This window comes from Camarhynchus parvulus, chromosome 1 (assembly GCF_901933205.1).
Source record: "Camarhynchus parvulus chromosome 1, STF_HiC, whole genome shotgun sequence".
NCBI lineage: Eukaryota > Metazoa > Chordata > Aves > Passeriformes > Thraupidae > Camarhynchus > Camarhynchus parvulus.
This window is the reverse complement of record NC_044571.1, coordinates 88,534,388-88,548,312: the sequence shown is the minus strand read 5'-3', so window position 1 is coordinate 88,548,312 and position 13,925 is coordinate 88,534,388. Positions and strand designations below refer to the sequence as shown.

General features: G+C 55.1%; 1 protein-coding gene across 1 annotated transcript; it reads right to left on the bottom strand.

Annotated features, from left to right (window-relative positions):
* Positions 1-1,206: 1,206 nt before the first annotated feature.
* Positions 1,207-12,691, bottom strand: ACRBP (acrosin binding protein). Its single transcript, XM_030947561.1, has 10 exons — positions 12,646-12,691; positions 11,556-11,771; positions 8,877-8,971; positions 8,659-8,761; positions 8,177-8,453; positions 2,586-2,718; positions 2,238-2,417; positions 1,973-2,140; positions 1,811-1,897; positions 1,207-1,332 (listed from the first exon to the last, which is right to left on the bottom strand). The coding sequence occupies exons 1-10, from the start codon at positions 12,689-12,691 to the stop codon at positions 1,207-1,209; spliced, it is 1,431 nt and encodes a 476-aa protein (XP_030803421.1).
* Between the last annotated feature and the right edge of the window lie 1,234 nt (positions 12,692-13,925).

Here is a 13,925-nt window from a genome sequence, read left to right as displayed (position 1 = left end):
ACAACCAGGGAATCGGCCCTAGCCTGGATGGGTTCATAAAAGGCAGGTCCTGCTTGGCCAAGCTGGTCTCCTTTTATGACCAGGTGACCTGCCTAGGGATGAGGGAAAGGCTGTGCTTGTTTTCTACCTGGACATCAGTAAGCCTTTGACACCACTTCCCACAGCATCCTCCTGGAGCAGCTGGCAGCCCATGGCCTGAGCAGGTGCATTCTTTGCTGAGCTAAAATCTGGCTGTGTGGCCGGGCCCAGAGAGTGGTGCTGGGTGGATTTGCATCCAGCTGGTCACCAGTGGGGTTCCCCAGGGCTCAGTACTGGGCCAGTCCTGTGTAAAACCTTTATCAGTGGTCTGGATGAGGGGATCGAGGGTAAGATCTTGGATGGCATCAAGGTGGGAGTAATGGTGTGCTGGAGGGCAGGAAGGCTCTGCAGAGGGATCTGGACAGGCTGGATTGATGGGCTGGGGCCAATAGTATGAGGTTCAACAAGGCCAAGTTCCAGGTTCTGCTTGTCAGTCACAACAACCCCAGGCAGCAGCACAGGCTGGGGGCAGAGTGGCTGGGAAGCTGCCCAGAGGAAAAGGACCTGGGGGTGCTGGTGACAGCAGCTGAACACGAGCCTGCTGTGCCCAGGTGGCCAAAAAGGCCAATGGCACCTGGCCTGGATCAGCCATAGTGTGATCAGCAGGAGCAGGGCAGGGATTGTCCTCTTGTATTCTGCACTGGTGAGGTCACACTTGGAGTGCTGTGTGCAGTTCTGGGCTTTTCACTGCCAGGAAGACACTGAGGTGCTGCAGTGTGTCCAGAGAAGGGCAACAAAGTCTGTGAAGGCTCTGGAGTGGCAAAAGGAGCTCGGGTTGTTTAGCCTAGGGAAAAGGAGGCTCAGGGGAGCCCTGATCACCCTCCACAACTCCCTGAATGGAAGCTGAAGCCAGGTGGGAGTTGGTCTCCTCCCAGGCAACCAGCGACAGGACAAGAGGAAATAGCTCCAAGCTGCACCAGGGGAGACTCAGGCAGATACGAGGAAAAAAATTTCTTCACTGAAAGGGTGGTCAGGCATTGGAACAGGCTCCCCAGGGAAGTGGTGGAATCACCATCCCTGGAAGTGTTCAAAGAACAAATGGTTGTGGCGCTTTGTGATATGGTTTAGAGGGCATGGTGGTATTTGGTCATAGGCCTTGACTATCTTGAAGGTCTTTACAAACTTTAATCATTTTTGTGATTTCTTCCTGGAGAGGCTGCGGAATTTCTCTCGCCACAGCTGCACCTCCTTTTGTCCCTCCCTGGCACTCAGCACCCGGTAGGCCATGTTACGGCTGCATTTCACACGAACCACCTGCAAGGAGAGCCTGGGTTCAGAGGGGTCCTACCACTGCCCTTTGTTCCCCAGGAAAAGAGAACTCCATGGTGGATGACACCTGGAGGCCAGGATGATGGGGGCACCAGGGGGAAGGGGGGAGGACCAGCTGAACTGACGGCTGCACTGTGTGTTTGCTAGGATACAGGCCAGTCCTCTGTCCTGCTCTGGTGATTTGGGGTTTTGCTACTGCTTAGCAGATGGGGGAGATCCTGCCCTTCAGGGATATACAGGGATATCATCCCTCACATGGTCTGTGCAAATCCCACCCAGCAATGACACCCCAGTTGTGCTGGGGCCACTGTCTGTCTCCCCACCTCCCCCAAACACACCCAATTCTGTCCTCCTAGAAGGAAAAGCAGTGGCCCAGTGAGTCCAGCAGCGGCTTGGAGCTGGCTGTGGAAGGGCCAGCCATGGAAGAGCAGGCTGTGCAAAAGGCAGCGTAGCTGCTTCTCACCCTCTCGTTGTAGATGCTCTTCAGGAAGCACTGGTAGCTCTTGAACATGCAGTAGTCGGGGTGCTGAAGCCCGCTCGAGTCACAGATCTGGTGACAAGGGAATGAAGGTCAGAGAAAGAGGAGGAGAAGGAGGGATGGGAGCACCCACTGATGGTCACCCACCTTTCCTGAGCTATCCGTGTCTGGGAAGGTTTCATACTCTGCCTTCAGCCAGAGGGTCACAGCAGGGTCGTTACAGCCATAGATGGCCATCCGGCTGCACCAGTACTCCATCCTCATCCCTCTCAGAAAGTTCATGTTGTAGTCATTCAGGGTCTGTGAGGACATGGACTGCAAAGGGGTGGGATAAAGTGAGCCACGCTTCTTCCTCCCCTTCCCAGCTCCCAGTCCAGGAACAGAGCAGGAGGAGGCAGAGCTGGCTCGGTACCTGGCCCTGGATGTGCCCCTGCTGGGCGGAGATCTCGGGGTTGATGTAGGGGGAGAAGGCGCCCGAGTCGCAGTGCACGCGGTTCAGGCTCTCGATGTTCTGGCACTGCTCCCTCTTCAGCGAGCAGAAGGCGCAGTCGGGGCACAGGTCCACGTGGTGCCGCCCGAGGTTGTCACACACCTGGGGTGCATCCAGTGGGGAGTCAGGGGGGAAAAGGAGACTGGGAACCTCCCCAGAGAGGTGGCTGAGGAGTTCCCATGTTCCTGCCTCCCTGGCCAGCCAGGTCAGCTTCTCTCACGAGGTGGCCTGCGCACAGTGGGGGCCAGAGGTGGACACTGGTGTCTTTACCGAGTCTCCGAACCCAAAGACTCTTTTTTCCATCTCCTTCCAGGCCGTGGTGAGCATTGATGAGAGGCAGTTTCCCTCCAGCACTGCATAGCACAGGACCAGCACTGCCTCATCATTCTGCAGGGCTAGAAGGCTGACAGAGAAAGGGAAGGAGGGAGTCATTCCTTGCCACAAACCCAAGAGATGCATCTTTAGTTAGAAACTGAAAACAACCCCAAAACAAAGTAAAAAATCCCTTCCCAAGCAGCCTTGGGCTCTTGGCTAAACTGCACAGAGGAATGGGGCTCTCTGCAGGGTCTGCATGTGCCTGTGTGACACAGAGGGGCTTGCTGTGCATTTGGGGCATGGGAGAGGCACTGGATGAGGGGCACAGATCTGAGAGCTTTCCCAGGGCCCCTGCAGCAGCTGCTGCCTAATTTCATCCATCTGAGTGTGCAGTGAGGAGATGTTTGTTAGATGTCTGCTGAGTGTTGAACGTCGGGCAGCCCCATCTGGGTCTGGAGGATGTCACATATTAAGACTCCCTCCCAAGTATTTGACAGAAATGGGGAAAAACTTGTTAACCATGAATTTACTGTTCATCCAAACTGACATGGGTAGCTAAAAGTAGAAAATGTAAGGACAATGGGATCAGAGCAATGAGAATATTTGGCATCTCTTAGGAACAATGGAATTTGTAAACATGGTACAGAACTGCTAGCAGACAGGGATGGCTGGTTTCAATCATCATCAATGATGCAGAAGAGGTAAACATGCTCATTAGATATTTGCCTCTTGTGTCTGGAGACAAAGCCAGTGATAAATAAACAAACTTTGATCTGACAGAGAGTAAAGAAGAGCAGCAACTGCTTATGTTAAAATGCTCTTAAAATGCATGCATGGGCTAACATGTATGGACAAGTGTTCCTGAGAATATTTGAAACTTCATGGAGACCTTCAGACTAGCATTAAAAAAAATTAAGAAGAGGTAGAGAACCTGAAGGAAGGTCACGAAGATGAGATTTCCTAAGGCCTGGAAAACTTTCACCTAGAGGTAGAAGGTAGGAAAGCATCCCTCACCTGAGCAAAGACACCAGTGGGTTCCCATTCAATCAGCCAGCCCTTCTGCTGAGGAGGGCTTCAGCTGGAAAGCTCTCTTTGTCAGCAGGTGGAAGAGTAATGACTTCTGGTGACTGGAATTTGGGGCAAGATCCATTCAAACCAGAAGCAAACTACATCTTCCTCACACCATGGGTGTTTAGCATGGGAGCAGCTGATGAGTGCTTCCTGCACAGCTCAGAGACTTCAAAAAGATATCCCAAACTTCTGTTGGGAGAGGAGTCTGTGGCTCAACCACATACAACTGTTGTTTTCTTTGGGGCCCACCAGACATGACTTCATGTCCTGTGCTGAGCAGGGCAATTCCTACACCTGAATGTTAAAAGTGATGAGCTTCACAGAAAACTGAGTTGTGCCACACTGCCTAAGTTTACCAAGAAATTCTGCTGTGCTCTCTGTCATGTTCTTTTCCACCTCTATCTCTGCTCTCCATCTCTGCTGTGAGGTTTTCTGGCCTCACAGTTGCAAATTTATGAGCTGATTTACCACCTCTGGGTGAGTATAACAGCACTGCTGCTGGTTCTCTCCACTCACTGCCGTGCTGCTGAGCTGTTTGTGAATGCACAGAGGTTTCACCATGCTTCAGGGAAAGGGATGGCTCTATCTAAAGTGAGTTCTAATGAAAATCCTTCCCCAGATTAGCACCTCTGCATGTTGTTGTCCTAACCACTGCCCTGGAAAAAGCCTGACGGGTACTCTGAGGCAAAGATCCAAAGGGAACGTGGAAAAAAACCAAACCAGGATTAAGAAGAATCTGTGGGCCGAGATCAGTGGTTGATCCAATGCAAAAGAGAGAACTTCAGGTATCAGCTTATCATACTTCAGCATCTCAGGATGTGGAAGGACACACAGAGCCTGCTTCAGTGGTATCTCTGAGGAGTGCTGGTGAGCAGCATCCGCCTCTCCCGCCATGTAATGACAAGGATTTGGGCCATTAGCTTTCGGCTGCTGAGCCTTCCTGATACTGGCTGGCTGAGGTGCAGGGAGCACCTGAGGCGAGCAGAAAAGGAGATAAGGAGAGAACAGCAGCTTTCCAGCACCTGGTAAATTCTGATTTAGGGGGGTTGCTGCAGGAAACTAAAACCAGTTATGAAAAAGCCACTCTTAACAGCTTCAGAAAGAGAAAAAAAGAGAAAAAAGATCTTTGACTGCATGCCAGGGCTGGTTATGGGTGATGATAATTCAAAGAGAGTTTTTTTTTCCTGGGGATGGTATTTTTAATGAAGGGTCTGGCCTTAAAATGAAAGCCTCTGGGGTTGAAGTAGATAAGCACCACATAAGGACTGTTTGGAGGGGTACAGCAGCAGCAGGAGGAGGAGGAGGAGGAGGGGGAGTCACCAGGAGTGTGTGTATCTCCCATTGCACACAAGTATCTCAAGGGTGGGTGTCAAGAGGATGGTGTCAGACTCTCTTTAGTGGTTCCTGGCCACAGGATGAGGAGCAGTGGCCATAAACTAAAACACAAGGAGTTCCACCTCAACATCAGGAAGAACATCTTTATATTGAGGGTGGCAGAGCACTGGAAGAACAGGCTGTCCAGGGAAGTGATGGAGTCTCCCTCTCAAGACAATAAAAACCCACCTGGACATGGTCCTGTGTCACCTGCTCCAGGTGACCCTTCCTCCCTAGCAGTTCTGGGATTCTGAGAGGGCTCGGAGCAGCCTTGGGGGAAGCTGGGCTGATGTGAACCACAGGTGAGCATCCACCTGTGAATACCAACAGAATAAGATCTGGGTCCAGGACAGCTGTGGTGCTGAAAGGGGTGCAGGGGTTGTAGCTGACAAATGACACAACACTGGGAAGCTCTGGGGAAAAGGGCAATTCTTCCTGCAAACAGAAAGGCAGGGAAGGGAGGCTGATGTCTTTCCATGTATCCAAATGCTGAATCCCATCACTGGGTAGTGCACTTAGAGCTGGAACATGGGCCTGTTTTGAAGGGACAATGAAAGCTGCTGCAGAAAATGAGAGTTGCATAGGCTTTACAAGGTAAGGGCTGCAGAGCTCTCTTTAGCTTGTTGCAAGACTGAATCACGGTTTAGAGGTAATTCTGAGGAGAGGAAATACTAGGAAATAAGGCAGAAAGCACAATAAGGACTAAAAATAGCAAATAGGTGCAATAATTTTCATTTCCCCTTCCTGCCCAATGAATGATTCACTGCTACCAGAAAGACCACAGGACAATTGCAGACCTGCAGATTCTTCTTGTGTTACTACCCCTGCCCTGTCTCCCTCTAAAGATCACAGCTGGTCTCATCAGGCACTATGAAAACTGCAATAGCTGCCAGAGCAGCTGCCACAAGCCACAGGGGATAGATAAGAAGGTTGGATGTCCTGCTGGGCATAAGACCCTAGGGAAGACACGCAGCTCTGGGATCTGTGCCCATCACAGCCCTGCCCACCTTGTGTTAAACCAGACGCTTAATGGCACCTGTGCACAGCGCCCAGTCCCACCCAGCACTGCTCCTCTTGCCCGAATGGAAGTGCCTCCAGGCATTCTGCCCCTTTTTTAGGTCATGCTTTGAAGTCCCTGTGAGAGGAGGTGGGATGTGGCAAAGCTGACAGGCGCGGTCTATCTCGCCTTTTTATCCTTCAGTGGGGCTTTAAGCCTTGCTTAGCATGATTGATGGGGCTCGGCTGCCAGTCACAGACACACAGTCAGCATTAGTGGCTTTGAGAAGCTCTGCAGCAGAGCAGCGAGTGTCATCTGCCATCACAGCAGTCCCCCAGTAATCCCAGCAGAGCTCACTCACAGCAAGGCTCAGTTTCAGAGGCAGGGAGAACGAAATCCTCAATGAAACACCATTTTGCCTGAGAGCACATAGCCAGGAAAACTTTTTCCAGGCTGTGAAAGCCTCCTATGATATTAGGAGGGAGGATGACACATGTTAGAGGCTTGCAAGGAGACAGTTATGGCTTTAACAACATGATGCCGTTCATCTTTACATGCAGAAGTGAATCTCTGGCTGCACTGAGGCAGTGGTGTGCAGCCTGCTCAAGAGAAACCACAGATGTGCAATGAGGCACGAAATCTGTGCGCTTACAAGAACATCACTGGCCTGCAAGAGCACGAAACCAAAATGACTTCTCCATGAAAACCACATCTAGACACCTTTTTTTTTCCCTCTTGGTAAGCAAAATAATATTTGCATGTCAATCAAAGCAAATGGTCCTCAGCCACAAGGTACCAAAGGATCAAAAAGTGACTTTGAGTGAAAGCATGATATCCTTTGGCAGGTCTTTTCTCTGTCCCCAGCCCCAGGTACCTGAGGACAGAGGCAAACAGATCCAGCTGAGAAGAGCTCAGTGTGCTCCATGAGCTCCTCACACATCCGTAGGCCAGAGGAGCAGAGGAGGGTGTGTGAAAGGGCTGCACCTGTGAAAAGCTGGCCTGGGGCAGGCCCTGTGCTGAACTGCCATGGTGCTGCCTCCAAACCACAATAGGGAACCAGGAACACCCCAGGAAGAGCTGTGCACGCATCCAGAGTGCACACAGAATAGGGAACCAGGAACACCAGGAAGGGCTGTGCACACATCCAGAGTGCACACAGAATAGGGAACCAGGAACACCCCAGGAAGAGCTGTGCACACATCCAGAGTGCACACAGAATAGGGAACCAGGAACACCCCAGGAAGAGCTGTGCACACATCCAGAGTGCACACAGAATGGGGAACCAGGAACACACAGAATGAGGAACAGAATGGGGAACCAGGAACACCCCAGGAAGAGCTGTGCACACATCCAGAGTGCACACAGAATGGGGAACCAGGAACACCAGGAAGAGCTGTGCACACATCCAGAGTGCACACAGAATGGGGAACCAGGAACACGAGGAAGAGCTGTGCACGCATCCAGAGTGCACAGAGGTGCACATGCTCCAGGAGAAGGAGTGGCCCTGCACAGCTCCTGGCCGTTTCCTGGCCCAGGGCTGCTGTAGCTCCCTTGGGTGAGGACAGAGCACTCCTGGGAGGGCTCCTCAGGCCAGGCTGCTTTGAGAAACATCTGCTTCACCTTGCACACTGAGAGGCAAGGAGCACAGTGAGACACATCCCAAGGACCTGTGTGTGCAAGGACACTGTTTCTGCACATCACCCAGACTCCCGGGACACGTGTTTGGGCGAGGACAAGTGCAGAGGTGATTGCATACTGCAGATGGCCACAGTGTGGGGAAACACAGGCATGGCACAAAGCCCTGCCTGCAGCTCAGGCCCAGACTAAACTCACTCTGCTCAGGATGCAAGGACGGTGCCATTTTCAGGCACTAACAGTGCTGGATCACCCTCTCCCTGCTCACTTTGTGCTGAAGCGAGGCGTGCCTGGGGGCTCCCCAGGAACATTCCTGCTCTGGATGGGACAGTTCGCTCCTGAACACTTGCCCACACTCCCCAGCTGCTCCAACAGGGACATGGGTGCCCTGGGGCTGCTGCCTGGTGTGCAGGGGCAGAGCCCTGCACGGGTGGTGTGAGGTACCCAGAAAGGGCAGAGGGCCCCTCACCTGCCTCGGGGAGCAGTTCCCTCCTCTGATGCGTATCCTGGGCCCGAGCTGGAGGAGTTCCAAGAGGAGGCGTGGCTGTCCAAGGATGCATCCAAGGAGAGGGCCGAATGGATCAGCTGCCAGATGCTTTTTCTCAGGTTTTGCTCGTCGGGGGATTCCGTCCTGGAAGGTGAGGTGTCAGCCCAGAGATTTGGTGGGTGCAGGGTCCTGTTGTTCTGCCAGGGCGTGGGCACCTCTGGATTGGCTGTGGGGGGCTTCGTGGGCCACGGTTCCTGAGCTAACAGGGCAGGAGAGAGCTTGAGAAGGTCTGCCACGCTGTCCTGCAGCAGGGGACACAGCAGCCTGCTCCCGAGCGGGGACACAGAGGGATGGAGCGGCCCAGGGCGGCCTTCGGAGGCCGGACAGAAAGCTGCAGGGGGCTGAGCAGCCGCAGGAGCCCAGCAGGGGAGCAGGGGAGCCCAGCACAGCTCGGGCAGCCGTACCTGGTGTGACAGGGGAGGCTCTGCCCTCCGGCGAGGGCTGCACGGGGCGGGATCGCTCCATCGGGGAGGGGCTGGCGAGAGACTTGCTCGCACACGGGACTCGCTGCGCGGAGGGGAGAGGGGGAAACACGACTCTCACGGGGTTATCCTCCCTTCCTCCTCACCCTCCCATTTCCCAGGAGATGCTCCCCCCAGCCGTGCCACAGCCCGCTCCTCACCTTGATGAAGAACTGCTGTTTGAGGCAGCGGTACTGGGCGAACTGGCAGAAGGTCTGGAACTCCGCCACCTCTGGAAACTGAGAGCAGACTGGCCCTAGAGACAGAGATGTGGGATGGAGGCAAGCGTGGGTGCACCAGGAGATGGGGACCCTCTCGGGAGGCAGCTGGTGGGTGCAGGCACAGTCCAAGCTGTGTGCCCCGAGGTGGAGGTCACAGCCCTGGGCTGTCGGAGCTCCCATTCCAGGCACCACATCTCTTCTCCCTCCAGCCCCCTGAGGGTTCCCTTTGTCCTTCTGCCCCTTTTCACAGTTATCTTCCCTGTGACAGAGACACAAACTTCCTGTTTCCAGCATCTGATGCTTCTGTTATTAGTCCTTGCTGGGTTTAAAAAAGAGACAAAAGGCAAGTAGTGATATAATAGGTTAAAAAGATGACCAGACCGGGCCTGGGAGCACCAGAGAATCAGAGAATGGTTTGGTTTGGAAGGGTCCTTATAGACCAGCAAGTTCCAAGTCCCCTGCCATGGGCAGGGGCCCCTTCCACAGGACCAGGGTGTTCAAAGACCCATCCAGCCTGGCCTTGTTGGGTCAGGGGTGAGGCTGTGACAGCTCCTCCAGGCAGATGGCTCCAGAGGAGATAAATTCTTCAGGGCAATATAATTTGACATTGGTTCCAGCCTTGCAGGGGATGGAGGAGGGTCCACAGGGCCACGATGCTGCTGGCAGAGCCTGTGCCTGTACACACACAAGCTGCAGTCTTGACCAGCACTGCCAGCACGCTGACTCCAGAGCTGCAGCTCTTGCAGTGACTGCAGGAAAGCCAAGGGCGTTCAGGAGGGCAGGAAACCTTGAAGAATTGCGTGATCTCGTGCTCCCTCTGCTCTAGGAGTGCATGGCCTGGCTGGCACAGCCAGCCCTGTGAGAGCAGGGGGAGTGCTGGCTCAGAGGGAGGGCATTAGCAGTGAAATTGCCCTCCTGGCACTGCTCGTGCACCATCCTCTACCCTGCACTCCCTTCTTGTGCTGAGCAAACAGCTGCACCATCAAAAGCAGAATTTCAGGTACACACCAGGATCCCAGCCCAGAAAAACGCCCAGCTTGTAGGGAAAACTCCAGAACGCCACCCCATGCCTTGTTTAAGCACAGGGTATTGTAGGGAGCACTCCAGCTTGTTTAAAGCACAAGGTGACTGCCTCCCTCAGCAGCACACCTGAATGGGCACAGCCAGCGCTCATGGATATCTGGGTGTAGACAGCACTGCCACAGCCCTGTGAGGACAGCAGAGGCTGAACACGAGAGGGCACACACTCTGCCACATCTGTTCCACCTCTCAGCCTGGCTGAAATGTGCCAAAATAGCCCCCAAACTGGCAAAGAAAAGGTAACACAAAGGAGAATAAATTCTGCTGGATAGGTGTGCTAGGATGAGGGACGGGAGAAAAGAAGGTAAAGAGGGCAATCTGCAAAACTGTCCCATCTTCTGGCATTTCCAGATGCTTCTGTTCTTGAGAACTGAGTCTCTGAAGGCAGCAGCACTGGGAGTGTGGCTGGACATGACAAAGAGCAGTGCTGGGGAATTGGGCACCACGAGGAGAGGAACCAGGGAGAGAGCCTGGGTGCACAAAGCACCAGGGCACAGTGGATTGCAGGTGCCTAAAAGTGAGTGAGGAGCACAGGACCCATCCCTGGGTCTGGTAGTGTGGGATGGGACTCATTCCCCCAACACAGCTGCAGAAACCAGCAAGAAATAGTTGCCCTCAAGCTGCAGTCCAAATAAGCACAGTTGGCTGATCATTCAGCTCATTGACGTTCACATCTAAATATAAAGACATATTTTTTATGAGAAAATTGCTCCTATTTTTTTTTCCTCTGAAGAAAAATACAACAGAAGTAGTCCCAAGTTTTTCAGCTGCACAGATATAATTATACCACTTAAATTCTCTGATGCAGGGGTGCAGGGAAAATATGACTGCAGAGATCTGAAGGGTGCTGTTGCTATGGTGCTTTCTGAACTGGGATGTTTCTTGGCTCCTGAAATGTTAAACACTTAAAAAGGCAGCTTATCATCTCAAGTTTTCTTAAAGACCTACGAGAGCCAAGATTCTGCATTAACCCTCTGATGAAGTTGGGAGGAGCTGGTAGGAGATGAGGAGCTACACTGAGCTTGAGAAAACTGTGGCCACTTTCTCCTCCTGCCACCCCACCAACAGAGATGGGCAGAGAGGAAGGGCCACCCAAGTGCCTGTGGCTCCTTTGGCTTCGTATGACCTGTAAAGAGAGGCTGGGACAGCCGTGCTTGCTCAGCTGGGTGAAGAGGAGCACTCACAGCAGCCCACAAGGGCTTGAAGGAAACCTAGGAGAGGACAAACCCTCTTTGGTGGTGCCAGACAACACATGGAAGGGGGGAAAAACCATGAAAATTCCTGCCTAGGAGGTTAGGGCTGGCCTTTGGGAAAAGGTGTTTTTTTTCTGCAGGAAAGTGGTGCAGCAGTGAAAGGGATGCTCAGAGAGGCCCCAAAACCAGGTGTGCTCTGGTTCTGCCAATGTCTGCTCCAAGCTGCTCTTTGGGCCACAGAGCCCATCCCATCCCATTCCCAGAGCCTTGTGGCATTTCGGGGCAGAGGAACATCCAGGCTGCTCCAGCTGGGTGCGTGTGCTGCCGGGGCGGGCGGTGCCCTTACCTTTGGGGATTTCTCCGTGGTTCTCGGCCTGGTCCATGCGCAGGATGCTGGGGCTCAGGCAGCCGTACGCCTGCCGCAGCAGGCAGAACATGTTGGCCTGCCAGGGCGGGTGCATCCTGGCGAAGAACTGCTCGTACTCCCGGTCCGACAGCGGGCTGCCCGGCACCGCCGGCACCGGCGCCGCCGCCGCGCCCGCCGCCAGGGCCAGCACCGTGCCTGCGGGACAAACACACCGGGCTGGGATGGGATGGGATGGGATGGGGATGGGATGGGATGGGATGGGATGGGATGGGATGGGATGGGATGGGATGGGCTGTCCTCGAAGGGACAAGGGGGTGGAGATGAAGGAGCAGCTGGCAGGTTGGCCGGCTCCTGCCCGCTGGCACAGAGTGCTGGGACAAGCGCTGCAGATGCTGGCCTGAAGTCTGCCTCCATCAGCCCTGCCTGCGGGGTGCTGGGGTAACCGAGACTCCCAGGGAAAAGGGGGGAAAAAAGAATAAAAAGGAAGGAAAAACCCCCAAAGACTTTAAAAGTCGGATTTTTATTATGAACTTGGTTTGGATGGGGGGGGAAGGAAGTGGTTTTGTTTTGGTTTTGTTGTTTCCTTTATATGTGTATGTGTATGTTTGGATTTTTTTTTTTGCCTTTTTTTTTTGGGGGGGTTTTTGTTGTTGTTGTGGTTTTGGTTTTTTGTTTGTTTGTTCTTTTGTGGTTTTTTTGTTTTGTTTTTTGCGGGGGGGGGTGTTGATGTGCTTTTTTATTTTTCCCCTGAAAAGCCCCAGCCGGCAGAGGCACCCACAGCGGTGGTGGCTCCCCTGCCCCCTGTAGCACCATGCTACGGGCACATCCCTGTGCAGGGGGACATCCTTCCATCTCCTCCCTCCCCTCTTTGCCTCCGGCCGGGCCCCCTCTCCTGCTGCCCCCGCTCCATGCTCTGTCCCCCACCGCAGTGCCCTGGAAGAGCCTCCAGAGCGGGCGGAGCTGGGGCGGGCATGGCCCGGGGGCCGGGTGGGGCGGTCCTGTGGGGCAGCAGCAGAACGGGGGCTCCAGCCGCGGCCTCGCAGGTGGCCCGGCAAGGGCGGTCACTTACTCAGCAGCCAGAGGAGCCACTTGGTGTGTGCCACACGCTTCAGCATCATGGAGCTGCTCGGCGGCCAGGCGGGAGTCACTCACGCACCGCGCAGGGCAGGGGCGGGGGGTCCGAGCGCTCGGGTTCTGCCCTTGGCAACGGTGGAACCATTCCCGGGCCGCGGCGCCGCAATCGGAACCGGCCACCGGAGAGCGCTGGGGCTGGGGAGGGGCGGCGGGCGCAGCCGGGCTCGGGGGACGCGGCCACTCTCAGGGAGGGGACACGCCGGGCTCGTGGGGACGGGGAGGAGCAGGAGCCAAGCTGGGAGCTTCTCCCTCTGGTTGGGGACACGGTGGTGGCTGGGAACGACCCACAACAGAGTTTGAGGCCTGGCCCGGCTAACCTGAGGCTGAGAGCACTCCAAAAGTGGTACCTGAATGGTACCTGTGGGGTACCTTAAACCCCAGACTGTTTTATGCGGGGGAAAGGAGGCAGCATCTGTTCCATCTGCAGGGCTTTGAGAAGCACCCCACGCCTTCCCAGGAATGTCCCAGCACCAGCTTGTTCAGGGTGGGGTGGGAAGCTGGCTTGATCTCTCCCACTCTCTGAAATCCCGGAGGGTCAAGGGAGCCCCAGCCGGTCTCCCTCTGCTTCCGGCATAGGGGCCCCGAGCCCCTCTCTGCGCGCAGCAAAGCCTTCCCAGGAAAAAGCAGGAAGATTGCCCCGGCAACAAAGGGTTTAGGCACCACCAGAGCCCCAAGGCCTGGCTTTGAGGCAGACCCACACCCCTGCCCGTTTCCGAATGCTGAGACACCCGGAGTGCAGGGCACGGACCCCGCATCCCTGGGGTGGCCCCGCGGGACGCGGAGTGGGGGCACCTCCCGGGCCACGGGGAGAGAGAGCCACGGCCGCAGCCGCACGGGTGAGCAGCTGGCAGGAAAACGCCTGGCACAGCAGCTCCGGGGAATGCCGGCGTCAGCAGAAGTCGGGCTGGCACCGCCCCTCACCCCTGTCACCCTGTCACCCCTGTCACCCCTGTCACCCTGTCACCCCTGTCACCCTGTCACCCTGTCACCCCGGCTGTGCAGAGCGGCTGCAGGCAGAGCAGGCAGAGTTTCCACCCGCGCTGCGGGATTCTGCTGCGGGAGCCGCTGCTGCCGCAGGTCCGGGCAGGTTCCAGCGGCTCTGCCGCGCTGCGGATGCTCCGGCTGCGGTGCCGGGCTGGCACATCGCCTGCCCCTGCCCTGTGGCCGTTCGGGCTAGCAGGGTGACAGCTCACATCACTTTTGCGCAGTCTTGTA

Bases quoted from the DNA above. Each gene is read 5' to 3' on its own strand.
- ACRBP (XM_030947561.1), bottom strand. From the start codon at position 12,691: ATGCTGAAGCGTGTGGCACACACCAAGTGGCTCCTCTGGCTGCTGA. The intron at 8,762-8,876 runs GTGAGGAGCGGG...CCCTCCGCGCAG, and splicing joins AACAGCAGTTCTTCATCAAG to CGAGTCCCGTGTGCGAGCAA. The intron at 2,141-2,237 runs GTACCGAGCCAG...ACCCCTTTGCAG, and splicing joins AGGGGCACATCCAGGGCCAG to TCCATGTCCTCACAGACCCT.